The sequence below is a fragment of the Quercus robur genome, chromosome 1, assembly GCF_932294415.1.
Source record: "Quercus robur chromosome 1, dhQueRobu3.1, whole genome shotgun sequence".
Taxonomy (NCBI): Eukaryota; Viridiplantae; Streptophyta; class Magnoliopsida; order Fagales; family Fagaceae; genus Quercus; species Quercus robur.
The window spans coordinates 82,628-101,455 of NC_065534.1; the positions used below are offsets into that span (position 1 = coordinate 82,628).

The following is an 18,828-nucleotide window of genomic DNA, read 5'->3' on the forward strand; positions in this document are numbered from 1 at the left end:
TTGAATCTTAAATGTCTTATTTGAAAACACTAATTGAGTTATGAGACTCTTGACAATTTTAATTGAACTTAAAACTGAGAGATATAAATCAATTTGAACCGAGCCAAGTATACATGTGTAAGTTCTTAAAGTTCGGCTGATCAAGCTTAAATTTTTCTGTCACGAATTATCTATGAATCTGATTACAGGAAAGTGAAATAGGCATGTCTTGCCAGGTTAGGTCATATAGCCTTAATTCAAATTGGGTATGTACTAAAACATGATCTCACTCCTCCATATTATTGTAAAAACAATTTCTGAACAATTACAGTACTCTCAATAAACAACATGCCAGTATTAGACATTTATAGGATCATAGTGGTCAGACTTTCGGTATGGGTTAGTTTAATATGAATGCTTTTGATTAGAGTGCCTTTTCCATTTGTGGCCTACTGTTCACAATTTTGCTATAAATGGAGGATTTTTTTTATTTTTTATTTTTTTCAGTTTACCAATTGAAAACCGTAATAAAGAAAAATCAACAACCAAAACCTCACCCGTTCATTAAGTAATTAGCTATATCTAGGGACACCAGTACTCACTGCTAGCTAGGACCATATGAGAAAAGCTTATATAAATTTTTTTTATTGGAGTTTGAGAAGAAAAGCTTATATAATTTTAATGTAATAATGGCATGAGGTAAGCTGATTACATCACCATCCTTAACTTGTTCTTTGATATTTATGGGCCCATTTTATTGTGTCCTTCATTAAGTCATTACCCCAATTATGTTGCATGAAACATTCCACCCTTTCTCCAAGTCTGATGGTGGATAGTACTCATCCTATAGCTGAACGAGTCCTGAATATCTTATTATTAGATATTTTTGAAAGTTGAAACCCCTATAGAAAGGGACATTCTAACCAAAGACATAAGCTGCATACATACAGACAGAACACAGACAGACCCTACACAAAAAAGATGGAACCACAGTGGGTGGAGACTAGAGAAGAAGAGAGAAACCTTTCTTTCTTCCCAAACATCATTAAAATTGAAAACCCATTTATCATATGTCAAAACACTTGATTTTTTGTACCTCAGTTGCTTATAACATGCAGTACAAGCTAACTGTCTAAACCCACCAACACAAAAAAGGTGTCATTAAAAACATAGACGTCAAAAGCAAATTAAAATTTTTCTTTTTCTTTTTCTTATTGGATTTATTTACATGAGTTGTAGCAGATTGTAAATATACCAAAGTCTAGCTTTTTATTGGTTCATTTATGGGGGTTTTAAAATCATCTTTAATATCTTACCTTCATGATCTTAATTACCATAGGTCCTAACCCAGCTCAATTCTAACAAAAATTGCGACATTTAATATAAAGTTTTCTTCTGGCTATCTTGGTGCACGAAACGTGTATATGGTTGAATTATTGTAAAGGGTGTCAGAACCCAAAAATGTTTAACTTACATTTTATGCAATTGATTGTTGTCTATAGTTAACATTTTTTTTGTTTTGTAAAGTTGTTAGACGCAGGAATGGGTAAGAAACGCCGATTGCCAGTTGTAGAAGTTGGCGAAGGACCCTCGAGTTCACGACAGAGAGGGGAGGAGCTGCAAGCCGCCCATACTAGTGATGCTGGGTCACAACCCACAGGTAGTTTACATATCTTGAAATATAACGTTTGATATTTATTACTGTTGTAACTAATTTTTCGGTCGTTTGCTGCAGGAAAGGAGAGGGACCATCCATTGACAATTGTGCAAGTTGGCCAAGGTTCATCACGCTCACGAGACATCATGCAGGAGGAGTTAAGGGCCGCCTATGATGCTGAGCACGCAAGATGGGAGGAAGGAGATGATTATGATGATGATGAGACACAGCCGCCTTCTGCAGGTAGTTATTCGTACAGTGCAAATTATTCTTTGGGTAACACTTTTATGTTTGCTGTTAATGACTAAACACCTATATCTTTAACCTTATGTTTATATGGTTTCAATTTTGAAGTAGGTTTGACTTGATACATACTTTAATTATTCAAGTAAAATGAAATTTACTAATTGAATGAATTAAAATTCACACAATGATCCAAAAATTTAAAATGTATAAATAAGATTAACAATTTTTTATCTCTTTTGGTTCACTAAAGTTCCTTTTTTTAGATGGTAATATAAAAAAATTCAATAGGAGAAGTTAAAGATTTTGAGACATGAAGAATTTCAAACATTACTACCTCTTCCCAATCTTGCAATTGTAATAAGATACATGATATAGCTCCCTTCTTCGAATGCGTTAAATGATGTCTTATGCTTCCTTGCGCTCTTGTGCATTAGAAATTTCAATGATTTTTAAGATTGAGTCATCTAACTGCACTTTCAGAGAAACTATGTCAGTGCTGTAAAGTAAAACCTAGAAGTTTGATGATAATGTGTAAAGTTCAAACCGTCCAAAATTCTGCTGGTTGATGAATTGGTGATGCAATTTGAAGAAAATCAATTGCTTTTAACAGAGCATCAACAACCATGAGTTCTATTGCCTAACAAAGGATCACTGTCAAATTTAATTCATTAAGTGTTCAAATACAGATTAAAGACATCTATGGTGGAACTACTATTTTTAAGTTCCACATTAACAAATGTAGTTGGGATTTCATGACCCAACTATTCAATTCTTGGATTATAACATTAGTATTCCAAACAACCTAAAGCATAGTTTCTGGCAGCAACCACAAAGTAATATTGGCATGAGAAGAGAACCTACCTTATAGCCTTAAACACCTGCCAATACTCTCCCATGAAAATGAAGACAATTGAACCTTTCATTTTTAAGTGAGGAGACTCAAAGCAAAGAAGCAGACAACTAAGATAGCTTAGCTCAGTTGTACATCTCCACAAGAAGAAGATATAGGGTAAACTATAAATATATATATATATATATATATATATATATAATAGAAATTCATTAATTATTACAAACAACTGTACATTGGAGGCAGTAAGACTTGTGCTGATTATCAAAAATTAAACTGCAATATTTGTGCAGAGTGCACATCAGAAGTCTAAGTCATACGCTTAAAAAACTATTCGCCTGTTCTGTTCATTATAATATTTGTCAACAAGCTAATAAAACCTATAAGCATATGTAAATGAGTTAATGTGCTGTAGCAAATTTTAGAGTTCCTAACACAATTCTTGTTTCATTAACTCCAAATACAAATACAAGTCTCCCTCTTCCCTCACTATGCTTGAGAAAACTCTTAATTTTATTTTTCATTTTATCATTAAAAATTTCTGAAAATATATTTTAAACTACTGCTCTTACTGCATTTTAATTAACTTTTCCCTTCTGTTTCTAAGAAAAAAAAAAAAAAAACACACTTTTCCCTTGTAAAAATGTGCAGTTTGCACAGTGTAGAAATCAGTTTTTAATTTTATGATGGATATATTTAGATCTAAACAAAAGAACACAATTAATGTTGGGGGGACATTACCTTATGTAATGGTAAAGTCACGGGGTGGTCACAGGGGCGGCACCAAGTGAAGATTAGGGGGTTGAAAACTTTAAATAAACCATCTGAGCTGGCCAAAAAAGAAAAAGAAAAAAAGTATAAGAGCTAAATAAAATAAAAAAGAATTATGTATAATATTTTTAAAATATTTTTTTGACCCTTTGAAATAAAATTTTGAACTCCTGATCCCAAACTTTTTAAATTCAACAGATAAAATGAGCTTAAATATGATTATCTAGACAATATCTTAGCATTTTTAAACATTAAATGCAAAAAGCCCAACAAGAAAGTAGAAAATTTGTTGACCTTAAAATTCAAGAAAATTTTCTGTATTCTGCTTTTGAATTTCTTATATAGTTGTCTTTGTATTCTGCTTTCATGTCTTGGTATTTAGCTTATGCTTCTGCTCCATTTATCTTTCATTTTTTTTTTTTTTTATGCTCTGTTGATGCTGTTTTCAAATGGGTTTTCTGGTTGGTTTGTATGAAGGGATTTTTCTTGGTATCTGATGGAGTTTTCAGTGTTGGGTTTACAGTGGCTATTTTTGGGTCTTCCTGAGAATTGTTAAGGGTTTGACAGTGGGGTTTTGGCTGTAGTTCCAGTGGGATTTTTCTTGGCTTATTCTAGGATATTTGTAGTGAGAGTTTTGGAGGATTTGCTGGGTTATTTTCAGTGGGGGTTGAGATTGTCGATTTTGGGGTTGATTTTATGGGTTAAAACAGGGATATTTATGGTTCTATTTGGGTTTGCAAGGGCATTGTTTTTGGGTATTTTTGGTGGTGTTCTTGGCTGGGAATTTGGGTGTTTCTCTATAAAGTTTGTAGGGGTTTAGAGCTGGGTTTTTGGTTGGATTTCTATATGATTGAGGGATTCTTGCAGGTTTTGTTTGTGAGAAGGTTTTTTTGTGTATTTTCTGGGTTTTGATAGTTTTTGTAGTGTGTCTGGGAGTTTGGGTGTTTCTCTGTGGAGAGGGTAGAGACGTGTGTGAAAAATATTGAGGAAACTTGATTTGCATGGGAGGCCTTACTTATTTTTTAGTAAAAGATGGTGAGGTCGCGTGGGATGGGAGATCGCTTTTTCTTTGGCATTTGGCCAGCGTGCAATTTGTTGAGGGTATGGAAAATTTTTGGTTGTGCATGGAACCAAATTGGCTGTGCAAACTTGGGGGTAAGGACAAAATTTGTTACATCTTCTCCTAGATGGGTTCTAGAAGAAGTGAGATTTAGGGAAATCATCCAATTAAGTACCACCACTTGACATAATTAGGGACCAAATCAATTTCAAATGTGCACTTCTTTAAGAAATTAATAAAAAGCAAGTAATACTAAGGAATTGGACTTGTTCCTCGGAAAAGTAAATGAATTTCTAAGGAACACAAACTCCAATAAAATTGGACTCAATAAATATAGTGGCACACATTTCATGCAAAATCAAGTAATACTAAGAAGGGAAATGGTAATGAGTGTCCTTAAGTAAATTTTACTAAACTTCTTTGGAGTTTGGGTTCATATCAACTAAGTTCAACACTTTTAAAAATAACTAATTCGGTCTCTAAAGGATATTTTTATTCCTATCTCCATTTAGCACAGTTACTTTTATCTCATATTTTGTTCACTGTGGATGTGTAACGTCCTTGTCATCAGAGAAAAAACAAAAAGAAAAGAGGGGGTCAAGTCAGATTTTTAGTTCGCACGTGCCCCCCACCTAACACCACTCCCCATCACTCATTTTCACCCACCTCTCTTCTCTCTTTTGGCTGGATGTCTCTTTTCTGTGTTTCATTTTCTTTCTTTTATCTTTACTTAAACACACACACACACACACACTCACTTCCACACTCACCCACCGGCCTCCACTCCAAAGCAATCAATCCTCACCATCATTTTTTCGACAAGATCACCAGAAAAATACTTAGGAACCCCAAAGCATCTTCATCACTTTATTTGAGGTAAAAGTTCTAATTTCTTTTGATGGGTATTATGTTCTTGTTTGAGGTTATTTTACCCAAGCTGTAATAATGATATTCATGTGATTTACGAGCTTTGGAAATGATATTCAACTTGGCTGTGCATGTACATGACACTGGCAGTAATGGTGTTATGGTTGAATTATATGCAAGTTACATATATTTTTTGGATAAAAACAGTTTTTTATTTTTGAAAGGGATAAAAACAGCTTTTAGATAGAGACATCGACTTATTTGTTATTATCAGTTTCTTTAAGTATCAAAATCTCCACATTTACAAAGATCACATATATCATCTTAGTTGAGCACTTGAGCTATATACAGTGACTTCTCTGTAATTGTGAACTTTGAAATTTCATTCTCTCTAATAATGGTTTACTATATGCAGGCGATTTGGTCCAACAAACCGCACCATCCAATGATGGGCGTGCAGAAGATTCAGTTCGGGAATCCCCAATATCTAATAATATAAATAAAAAACGTGGAATAACGCTAATGCAGCGTATATGGGCTCTTCCACCGAACAAGAAACTTGTATGTGGGTTAAATGGGAGCAAGCAACCGGTTGGGGAAAGCGGGCAAACATTCAAAAGGTGGTTGGGCACCTTATGCATCTGCCGCAACTATTGCCCACTTATGCCTGCTACTTGGACGCATGTCGACCGTAAATGCAAAGAAAACGCTTGGGTAGAGATAGAGGTTGTATCAAATTAAGATACTTTTAATTGTTATGTATAGGCGTGTATGTGCTAAATGGCATTTTCAGTAGGGTGAATTATTGCACTATGCTAACTCAATTTTTGCATTTCAGAAAAAATGGATCATTGACCCAGAGATTATTAGCCCAGCTAATCAAATGAACTGGGCAATGCACTTGTTAGGAGAGTTGAGAAGAAACCGAAGAAGTAAGTTAAAAAAAAAATGCTACCCAAAAGATGCGTTAAAAGAAGATGTTTATCAAAGTAAACCATCTTGGGCTGACGAGCAGGACTACCGCGCACTAGTTGACTATTGGTTTGATGCTAAAACGAAGGTTGCGCTATTTTCTTGCTCTATACCGAGTACAGTGTTTTAACTGATTTGTTTGTTTTAATTTGTTGGCGGGAATGTGTAAAGGACTTAGTGGAAACGAACAAGAGAAGCCGTTCGTTTCAGACGGATATAGCGAGGACAGGGCCTATAAGTTTTGCACAAACTGCTGACAATATGGTAAGAAATGCATTATACAACAACCAGCCAAGTTTTAATGCTCTACTATTTTAATTGAACTTGTGACATATTGGTGGTATCAATAAATTCTAGTTGTATTTATTTATTTATTTTGTTGTTGAAAGAACATGGTCGATTCGAATTCATGGAAATTAAAATAGATTTTGTCGGCATGAGTTTAGCATTGAGGAAGGGCTTGCATGGAGATGACAGTAATGGTGGCAATGCCCAACGTTGTCGTAGGGTCCAAACTAAGCAATCCACAATTTCATTACTGTAATAATACAAACTTCTTGGTTTAGAATTAATCAATATTAAAAAATCACAAAAGAGTTTCCGTACATATTGTTTGGTTGAATTAAAATTATTATGTGTGATGAATCTGAAGAGTTTGAAGAAACTAGTCTACTGATCATATGCACAGTGTTGGGGTAAGGAATACTTGGCTTTTTTGCATGTTTATGACTGTTAATAGACATTTCTTGTGATGTAATTGTAAAAATATTTAGGGGGTTGTAGCTGCGTTTAAAACGTGGCTATAGACAAATTCAAAAAATAGTTAGGGGGTTATAGCCGCGTTTAAAACGTGGCTATAGACAAATTCAAAAAATAGTTAGGGAGTTATAGCCGCGTTTTAAACGTGGCTATAGACAAATTCAAAAAATAGTTAGGGGGTTATAGCCGCGTTTTAAACGTGGCTATAGGTAACAGATATAACCACATTTAAGAAACGTGGCTATAGTTGTGGCATATAGTTATGGCCACACTTTTTCAAACGTTACCTCTTATAAAATGGCTATTTTATTAAATCTAATATTATAAACACAGTGTTGGACCCAAAAACCGCTTGATACAAAACATTCACATGAAGAAAACAACTCGTCTTTTTGAACGTAATAAACTACATGTTTACGGAATTTGTTTTATGGTTATATTGCATGTTATGTTCCAAATTCCATTTGCTATGTTTGGTTGTCGCTTCATACCGACATAATTTTTCACTATTGTAATGAGACTGTTGAATATGATGTAGGCAAAAGAAAACGGCCAAGCAGTGGAGCGTGCAGATGTTTTCATAAAAGCATACTGCACGAAAGATGGGACTCCTATTAGTAATGTAGTGCGAGACAAGATTGTAAGCCTATATCATAACCTATTTATTTTCTAATTTGTGCGTGAAATGTTTATAGCAAATAATATGTTATTTGGTTCTTATATGAAAACAGGATAAAATGAAAGACATTTTAAACAACGGGGGCAAGCTAGTAGGAGACCATCGCGATGGAATTCTCTGGGCAAAAGATGATGCGTTCGCTCAAGTGATGGGCAAAGAACGTTCTGGACGTGTCCGTGGGGTCGGGTTTGGACCAACCCCATCAGGAAGAAGTGGGTCCAACCTTCCATGTGTGCCTGGGCCGTCGTCCACTGAAACGGTCCAACGAATGACTGCATTGGAAAATTCGATGAGGGACCAACTTGCTGACGCAGAGCAAAGGCATCAGCAGCAACTAGCCGAAGCACTGGCCGAAGCAAAGCAGGAGTCAGATGCACGGCATGAGCAGCAACTAGCCGAAGCACTGGCCGAAGCAAAGCGGGAGTCAGATGCACGGCATGAGCAGCAAATGGCCGAAGCAATGCGCGAATCAGAAACACGGCATCAGCAGCAGCTGGACGAAACAAAGCGGGAAATGGCCGATACAAAGCAGAGAATGGATGAAATAGTAGCCTTCTTCCAAAAGAACATGCCCAGTTTAAGTGGATATTCAGGTAATACAAACTTTGCGTTTTAGTTAATGAAACTTGCGTGTTTATTGCAATATTATGTGCTACTAATTTTGCGTATATAATATTTTCAGGATATAGCGCAACATCATAGTATAATATCTTCGTGGACTCGTCATGGACTCTTCATGTATAATTTCTAGTATATTCGGAATATTGTAACTTCGTGGATATTGAAAATATTGTAAACATAATTGTAATATTGTTTGGACTATTTGTGGACTCTTCATGTATAGTTGTTTGGATATTTATTTAGAGAAAATTAATGCTTGAGAAAATTCTTACTTGATATTTTGTTGGAATTCTGGGTTGTTATTAGAGATATTTTGTTGAAATTTTTGTATGTTTGACAGGTTTTGTAAAAAAACTCTGCCCAGAAAAAGAAAATAAAAAGGAAAAAAAAAAAAATACTATAGCCACGTTTTTAAAACCATAAAAACGTGGCTATAGACCAAATTCATATTAAGAATTCGGGGGGCTTAGGCCGCACTTAAAACGCGGCCTAACGTTGTAATCTTGGGCCGCGTTTCAAACGCGGCCTAAGCGCACAACCTTAGGCCGCGCTTTAAGTGCGGCCTAAGCATGAACCTTAGGCCACGGTTAAAACGCGGCCTAAGGTTGAACCTTGGGCTGCGTTTTAAACGTGGCCTAAGGTTCACCCTTGGGCTGCGTTTAAAACGCGGCCTAAGGTTGAACCTTAGGCCACGGTTAAAACGCGGCTTAAATGAGTGTAACAGGCCATTACAATGGGACGTATGGCCGCACTTTTTAAATGCGGCCTAAGCCTTTCAACCTTAGGCCGCGTTTAAAACGCGGCCTAAGGGTACGGTCTTAGGCCGCGTTTTAAACGGGGCTATAGGACCCGGGCTTGGGCCGCGGTTAAAAAGTGCGGCCATAGGACCATCAGTCCTATAGTCACGGGTTTTAGGCCACATTAGAAACCGTGGCCTAAAAAAACGTGGCTATAGGCTATAGCCACGTTTTTTTGGGCTTCTGGCCGCGTTTTAAAAACGCGGCCAGAAGTCCTTTTTTTTGTAGTGTCTTCTTCTTTTTTTAAATCTATTTTTCTTTTGAATCTCTTTTTAGCTAGATTCTCTGCAAACAAACAGAGCCAAAAAATAATAATAATAATTGGTGCAAAACTTTTGATCCAAATGATTTTTGTCTTTTTTTTTTTTGGTGAGAGGGGAGGGGTTGCTGTATTCATTTATTTATTGAAAGTCTCAAAAATGGATCGCTATTGTTCAGTCATATGCTCTAAAAACTATTCCTTAATTCTAGCTTCAACATGTAAGCTGATTGTAGGACGTGTTATGTTAGAGCTGGTGCTACTATTAATCGTATTCACACCACTGTTTGAGTGGAAGCAACAATATTCTAATTAACTTGAAGCAAGTCTAACCATATCCCAGAAACATAAATATATATTTGAAAGAGAGTAATATGTGAAAGAAAATGTGAGGTTGAAATAGAAGGGTTTTTTACTTTTACAGTATTGCACAAATATTTTATTTGTTTGTGGAATATATAAGAAGTTGTTCATGAATGTGGAGGTGAACTTTCAGATATATGCGTACTCATTGGAATGCAATCTAGATAATGATATCTAACATTACCGATAAGAGTAGGTAATAGAGAATTTTTAATTTTGAAATCAATAAATGGATCCTAGAAAAACAAAAAGTTTTTTTTTTTTTTTTCTTAATAAAAAACAAAAGAGTTTGTTCTCTGATTTTAGCACTCATTTAATAAGGAATCATGAATTGAAAAAAATGCTTAAAACTGGTGTGCAGCACAGTTCCTCTCTCAAATAGCAATGACCTTTGGTCTTTCAAATTCATTCATTAAAGCAATGAACAACAGGAAACGCTTAAGGAAAGAGCACTATCATGCAGTGACAAACAAATGCAATCTTATATAATTTTTGGTGCTATAGAGCAATCTTATTCTGCAATAGAATACTCTTGGACTCATCACCTATACTTATGATTTTGAGTTGTTCCTCAAGTTAAGTTGAAGTCAACTGCACTACAATTTAGTACAGTGCAAGTTTGTAGTTTGTTTCCTGCTGACTTGAATGATAACTATAGCTCTTAAATAAAGCTCATTCTTTATTCTCTCTCTCCTATTTTCGTATGTCTCTGTAAATTCTTATATTGGAAGGGATGAGCGAAAATATAAGAGACAGAGAAGAGGGGGTGAGAACTGAGAATAGAAATGCAACACATTACAAATCTCCTGTTCTCCTCCCACTCCAACACAAAAATAAAAAGAGGGTCAGCATATATTGTCACATTGGTAAAACGATTGGCCAATAAATATTTAAGATTTTGTGTTTTTATTATAGTGAAAAAAACTGTCAAAAAAAAGACCCAGGTTGCCCACTTTACATTACAAAAAGTGCTTATAGGCTTATAGCTTCATTTACCTTTTTCTTTTAATTAAAAAAATAACACTTTAATGGTTTAAACAAATGATATATGAGACGGGATTAGTTCTCTTCCTATTGAATAACCCAATTTCTTTAAACTTTTATTTAGATGTAAAATATGTGGTACTTAAAAATCATATCCATTAAAATTTGAGATTAGTATATTTTTAAGCGCACACACCAAAAAAAAAAACCTTAGGAGTGTGATGAAAAAATCATTTCATCCACAAATGCATAATACATCAACGTGACTCTCTACTCATTTTCTTCGATACTATTCATTAAAATAAATAAATAAAAGCACTTAGCAAAAAAACAAAAGGTGCTACCATGCATAAAAAAATGTTGCCTCCCACTAAAATAAAGATGATTTTCCCATGTTTGGCTCCAAAATCCTAATGAGTTTTGGTAATTTAAAAAAAAAAAAAAAATCTTTCTTTCTTTTCACTTCTTTAACTATTTTATTAGTTTCATAGCGGTATTAGTAATTTGTATTCACCAAATTTGATGATTTTAGTTTTATAATTAGTAGATGAGTTTGTTGAAAGATGGCTCTTTAGCTTGCACCATCAACAAAAATGAAAAAGAAAGTGGAAAGATATTCAACAATATCTAGAAATGAGAATTGAGAAATGTAGTAGCAGCGTGTAAATGAGAAACAAGTGTTAGTTTGGATTGCGCTGAGAACAGAATTCAGTGCGTTTGCATTTTAAACAGTGGATCCCGTGCACTGTTCACGGGACCCACAAGTACAGAATTTAGCAAAATTTTCATTAAAATTGGGTCTCACGGCACTATTCACACATTTAAAAATTATTTTGCCACAGTATTTTCAGTTTTCAGTAATAAGCGGTATCCAAACAGATCCTAAATATAACTTTAGCAAATTTTACTACTTTTGAGTTTTGGGTCCTCTATTACAGAAAGTTTGGCTTCAAAACACGCCTCCTATAGTAGGAGATGGTGTATACATATGTATTGAATGTTTAAAATATTATGACAAAAATTATGATATTCTACTTTGAAAAAAACAATACACATTTATTGTTTTTAAATTTTCCTCACAATCTTTTACAATGTTCTGCAATGGTTCTTTTCAAGGGTTTGAAAATCCCAAAAATAATGAGATGAATGGATTGATTGGCTACCTTGAAAGTATGGTGCGATTTGAGCCCAACTAGCATATGTGATGCTCATGATTTTTATTTTTTTGGTGATATTCACGATAATGTGCAAATCAAGAACAAGGTAAAATGTTTGGATTAATCGCAACTTAATTTTATTTTTAATTTTGTTTTTAAGTTATTATAGTTTGTTCAATACTATCATTCATATTTATATATCATTATTTTATTTATTGAATTAAAGATGTGCAATATTTCTTAAAAATAAATTAGGATGTAATATTGTATTTCCAATATTTCAATGTGCTTCAAATTTATAGCATCTTTAAGACAGAATGATTATGAGAAGTTTGAATCTAAATTCAAAAGAGTTTGTGAATGTGGCTAAATTAATTTGGATTCAAATATAACTATATCTTAATGTGATTTTTCTTTTTTTTAAAGAATATCCGAATGTGATTTAATTGAACTTTTTAAAAATAAGGAAACATGGAATGTGGATAGTAAAAGTGAAATATCGAACTGGTGAAGGTCTTTTTAAATTTATTTTTTTTCCTTCTTTCTAAATACTCTTATAATATTAAACAAAAAATTCACCATTGGCGTACAATGGTGCTGATTTATATCCTAAGTTTTGATTTCATTAATTTTGTTAGAGAATTTAAAAAAAAAAAAAAAATTAGAACTATATCCTAAGTTTTGATTTCATTAATTTTGTTAAAGAATTTTTGAAAAAGTTAGAACTACCATCTAAATTAAAAAGAGACTAGCCTTTGAGCACACACGCACACGCATGCTCAGAAGCTCTTCTATTTTTTGGATAAAATTTAATAATTTGTATTAATTAAAATTTGGGACTATTACAATTTCTGATCACCAAAAAAAAAAAAAAAAAACCGAGGGGTGTGATGAAAAATTATTTCACCTGAAAACGCATAATTTTTCATCCCATCCTTAAGTATTTTTGTGATTGAAAAATGTAATAATCCGAAATTATAATTGATACAAATTATTAAATTTTATCCAAAAAATAGAAAAGCCTCAGAGGCTAGTCCTGTTATTAATAGTATTAATAAATAAAAAAATTTGTTTTGTTAATGGGTGCTCTTAAATATATGTTGATTGACAATTTTAAGAAAATTTTTATTACTTTTTTTTTTATAGAAAATATAAAAATTTGTCAAAATTTTATTGTTTAATAAAAAAAATATTTCCTAAACTAATTCCCATAGAACATCAATTAACTTTTTTTATTTAAAAAACACTAGACAATATCACTTTACTATAAATACTAGCAAAACATGATTGATTGATGTCTTAGGTAGTTGATAATGAACAATATGCTATAAGTTGAAATTCTACAATAATAAAAAGAAGTTTATCAAATATCTTTTTATGTATCGTGCTTTTAGGAGATTGTTGAATATTTCTTTATACATCATGCTTTTAGAGTACCATTATTCCTGTAGGGTTAAAAGCCCAAATCATATATTGGGCCTTGGGCCTTGGGCCTTCGAGAGCGTGGGTGATCTGAGGACGAATAAATAGTAGTGAATGGTTTAAGCCCAAAGTCCCATGAGTAGGGTACAAATGGGAAGGTAGGCCGAGGAGGAATATCTCCTCAAATAAGCTAAGCACAGCTCAAATGTGTATCCTAATAATTAAGGTGACCTTCCAGAAAGCTCCAGTGATAGGGACGTGCATCATGAACATATAAGAGGGATGGGAGCTCAGAAATATCTAAAAGAAAGTTGCTACCACCATATTGAATGCTCTGCAACTAACTCTCTGGCCGCATTAATGAGGAACTGATCTCTAGACAGTATTTTTTCAGTCTTACAACCACCCCCAAAGATTTCAAGAAGAGGCTGATGGGACAAGGATCAGCATAAGCAATCAATTATCCATGTGTAGTAGGGTAAAGGGAAAAGAAAAGATATAGCATAAATGAGAGTGAAGACCCCAAAGGGAAAGGGATTGAAAAATGGAGATAGAAAGCACTATAGCAATCAAAATTGTATTTGTAACCTGTTCAACTGATTTAGATTAGAACTTACCTTCTCGGACCGTGCTGAGAGTGAATTTACTTGGATCAATTCTTCTTGCTTTTGCTTGATTATCTTTCAAATCCATTCTAGCTATTGTCCAACTCATTAAGGCTTAGTTCTTTGACTCACTCTCTACAAATTTATTGTACTGGGCTCATTGGACCAATACCCCTTTACATTTTGGGCTTGGGCTCCAATACGTGTCCCCACAATTCCTTTTAAGGATTATTCTCAATGGCAGCTCTACGAATTATTTTTTTCTTCTTTTTACTAACAAAGAAAAAAAATGGATTGATAAAAGATAAAGTGAGAATTAAGGTTATTGAGATGAGAATAATAAAGTGAGAGAAAATTTGAAATGATAAGAGAGAGAGAGAGAGAGAGAGAGAGAGAGAGATGATATTTGCTACAAATACAAGTCGAATCGAATTGTTAAGGATTATATTTGACAAGGGGGGAAAAATTAATTTTAAAGTAATGCTACTACATCTATAATATTTTCACAACAAATCTTATGTGACAAGTTGTTATTGGTGGGTTAAAAAGTAATGTCAGTATTGAGCCAAATTAAAATTAGTAACAGTTTACCACATAGAATTTGTTGTAAAATTATTGTGAAGATGTTGTAAATGTAGCATTACTCTTATTTTTGTGGATACTATCCCAATCAAGATCCGGTAATAAAGGCAGCAATTAATAACATTTAAAATTGCAAATCAACTTTAATATTTTCTTTATTCTCTTTTCTCTTCAAAGTTTTAATGTTAAATTCTTCAAAATTGTTACCATTTTTTTAATTTGAGCATTCATTTTCCATGGAGAGACACCATGAAACAATTCAGTAAATTAAGAATTTTTTATTTTTTATTTTTCCAAATCCAGCTTCTTTATATTTTTGACTTCAAGCATACTTCAATACTTTCTATATCTATGCTCTTCCCTATTCAAAAGTTTTAATGTTCCAATTCTTCAAAATTGTTACAATTTAGGTTTTAATGTTCCAATTCTTCAAAATTGTTACAATTTTTGAATTTGGGATTTAATTTACATGAAACATACCTGTAAACAAGCCAATTAGTCCGACCCAAGACCCGATTACTCGACCCAAACTTGTGGGTTAGGTCAAGTTCCTCCCTCGCTGAAAGCTTGAAATTGTGTGAATACACAAGAGCTGTTTAGACCCTCAATAAAAAATTACGGTTAGATTGCTTTTACTATAACTAATCTAAGTGTGGAACAAGAGTAAATGAAGCGCAATAAACCGAAAACTACTCTAATGCATAAACATGAACAACAAACAATAAAAATAAAGTACAAAAGTAAGGGAAGAAAGATGCAACCACAAGATAACACCAAAACGTGTTATCGAAGAGGAAATCGAAAAACTCGATGAAAAACCTCTTCGCCGCCCTCCAAGCAATAATCGATTCACTAGAGAATAAAGTTGGAGTACACGAATAACAAAAGACTCTCCAAACTTAGTCTACCCAATGTACTTGAGTCCTATAAGCTCCAGCTACCAACAGACTTTTCAGAGTCATGTCTTCTTTAGTTTTTCGGATCTCGCAATACGCCTGATTGCATCCACCAAGCCTCACCGACTTCTTTTGGCAAATTTCCAAAACTTCCCAAGCTCCAAAACACTCTCTACACTCTGAAAATGTGTGGGTTGTGTTTAGGTACAAATCTCCTCTCAAGATATGACAATGAGAGAGGGAAGGAGAAGAGACTACAAGGATTTCTCACTAAGGATAAGTAGCTCTCTCACTAAAAAATAGGTGTGTGTGTGTGTGCGTTGTAGAAAACCTATTTAGGGTTTTTCTCTCTAAATGGTCTCTCATACTTTTGTGAATAATAAGGGTATATATATAATATGGGTGAAGGGTAAGAAAGTCACACTTAAAAAATCCTTCAAGTAAAGAGTTTCGCGGGTATCTCGCGAGAAGGCCTTACACCCAAGACACTCGCGAAATCCTCCAGGCTGGCATAACTCTTTAGCTTTCAACATGTGCTTCTCATGTGCCCTTTTCACAGGAACCCTTCCCGCAAGCTTCACGCGACCTAGTCGCGAAATTGCACTGATTCTTCATTTCATGCTCGATTCTTCACCAACTTAATACTAAACCTAATACAATAAAATTCACAAAATACAAGGAAAAAAATTAAAGCAATTACAACACTTTTTATCATGGAATAAAGACAACATAAAACAAAGTTGTAAATCACAACTTTACACTAGCAAACCTCGAGTCCTCTGTATCATTTCTTAGAGAGAGAGAGAGCGAGAGAGAGATTATGTAAAATAAAAAATCTTAAGAAGACGATTTCAACATAAAATTTTCTTTCAAAAGCGATGATGTTATTGTTTATTTGTTTAGACTCCTGTATACTCAGATTGTTTAATCTAATTAATTAACCAAGTTGATACCTAGGTTTATTATTAAGATCTAAGTTAGATAGTAATAAATCATATCATGCACAACGGAAAAATAAATAAAACAACAATACGATTACTTAGGAAAACTAATGAAACCAACAATTTTAAGGTAAAAAACCTAGGGAGGATTTAACCTAATCAATCCTTAAGGCAACCAAATTCACTATGATAGAATGAAAGTTTACAATAAATTTAAACCCTAAATCTAAAACTACCGCATGTAAAACTTACTAATACGACCATGTGTAGCTCTAAATTCACAGACTCTTCTATCTTAAATTTGCTGAACACAAATTCCCACGTTTGAAATTTCGAGATCCCACACAAAGGTTTAGCAACACAAACTCTCCAGTTTGTGACTCCAAGACCACCCTTGAAGGTTTAAATCTCTAGCACCTTTGATGACTAGTGATGACAACAACTTGCACAACACCGAATATTGAGTTTCTTCAAAGAATAACATCGGTAGAAGATTTGAGAGAGATTTGGGTACAAAAACCCTAGATCTACAATTAGATATATAAGATGCGCCCTTCTCTCTCTAACAACCACTCTAGGGTTACCTTATAATGTCCTTTAAATACTGTAGCAAGCAGGTCACGTTTTGGGCTTCAAATGGACAAGTTTAAGCTAATGGCCCAAAACTTTAAAATTTTGCAGATGCAATTCTCAATCAGTCGAACTAGGCAGATTTCAAATTCTTCTTTCTACAGCTTGTATGTTCTTGAATCTTGACCTGTATTAACTTGAGCATTGTCTAATCAAACATATAGACTTAGGAATCTATATTAAGACAAGTTTGTGCCACAGTTTGCCAATTGTTTTAAACTTTTAGAACCTAACAGTTATAAAATCTATTTCATAAGGAAAAATATTTCAAAATCCATAATCAAGTTAGTGTAAAAACTTTTTTCTTTGTTTGTTTGTTTGGGTTTTTTTTTTTTTTTTTGGCAAAGTTAGTGTAAAAACTAGGAAGAATCCTTATCAAATTTATTGGCCGTTAATGGTGTAAATTAAAATTATTTAAACCATTTTCCAAATTAATTAAAATAAGAAAGAATCCTTATCAAATTTATTGGTCTTTAATGGTTTAAATTAAAATTATTTAAACCATTTTCCAAATTAATTAAAACTAGAAAGAATCCTTATCAAATTTATTGGCCTTTAATGGTGTAAATTAAAATTATTTAAACCATTTCCCAGATAACCTCATTGATATCATCATTAGTTGCATATCTTCTGTTTCGACGTCTCTTCTCTTTAATGGAGGGAGCCTTAAACCCGTCAAGCCTTTGAGAGGAATAAGGCAAGGTGATCCGTTTATCCTTTGTATGGAATATTTGAGCCAGCTCATCCAAGAGAAATGCGAGGCCAAAGTGTGGTGTCTGGTCAAGGCGTCTAAGAGTGGCCCTTCATTCTCTCATCTCTATTTTGCTGATGATCTTGTGCTCTTTGCCAAGGCTAATGCAGTTAATTGTAATGCCATCAGAGAGGTGATTGACACCTTTTGTAAATGCTCTGGGCAAACTGTGAGTGATTCTAAGTCCAAGGTGTACTTTTCGCCGAACATTGATTAGGATGATAGGGAGGCTTTCAGTGATATTCTCGGCTTCCATCAAACGGAGTACTTGGGGAAATACTTAGGCTTCCCTATCAAACACCAAGGGAATAACAACCAGGACTTTGGTTTTGTTCTAGATAGAGTAAAGAGTAAGCTTGTGGGGTGGAAAGCAAATCTCCTATCCTTGGCTGGGAGAGTAGTTTTGATTCAGGCTTCATCTTCAGTTGTTCCAGCATATATAATGCAAAGTAATCTACTGCCTAGCAAGGTGTTAGAGGATATTGAGTGGGTTAATAGAAATTTCTTGTGGGGTTCGACTGAGAGCAAAGGAAAAATGCACTGGGTGGGCTGGAAGAAGGTCACTAGACCTAAAGATGAAGGGGGTTTGGGGCTTCAAACAGCTAAAGGAAGAAATACAACGCTTTTAGCAAAGCTAAACTGAAGGTTTCATACTGAGGATAAGGCACCTTGGGCCAAGGTCCTTAGATTGAAATATTGCTGCCCTCGGGGATTGAATTCAAGAAATGTTAGCAAGCTTCCTAGCTCTAGAATTTGGAAGGGGATGCTGCGAGGAGAAGAAACTTTTAAGAAAGGCATTAAATGGATTCCGGGTTTTGAGAGTAGCCTGGATTTTTGGAATGATAATTGGACTAACTACGGTCCTTTGAGGAGTACCATTCAAGGACCTCTGTCTAGAGAAGCAGCCAGCTTGAAGATTAAGGATGTAGTGGATTATGCAGGAAGATGGGACTGGTCTTCAATTCAAATGCTCTTCCCGG

General features: G+C 34.2%; 1 protein-coding gene across 1 annotated transcript; it reads left to right on the forward strand.

Moving 5' to 3' along the window:
- The first annotated feature begins 1,521 nt into the window (after window positions 1–1,521).
- Window positions 1,522–18,491, forward strand: LOC126692128 (uncharacterized). The gene is made up of 9 exons (XM_050387624.1): window positions 1,522–1,639; window positions 1,715–1,879; window positions 5,846–6,156; window positions 6,269–6,490; window positions 6,574–6,666; window positions 7,700–7,801; window positions 7,893–8,433; window positions 17,692–18,017; window positions 18,066–18,491. Exons 1-9 carry the CDS (start codon window positions 1,522–1,524, stop codon window positions 18,489–18,491), a joined length of 2,304 nt encoding a protein of 767 aa, XP_050243581.1.
- The last annotated feature ends 337 nt before the right edge of the window (window positions 18,492–18,828 follow it).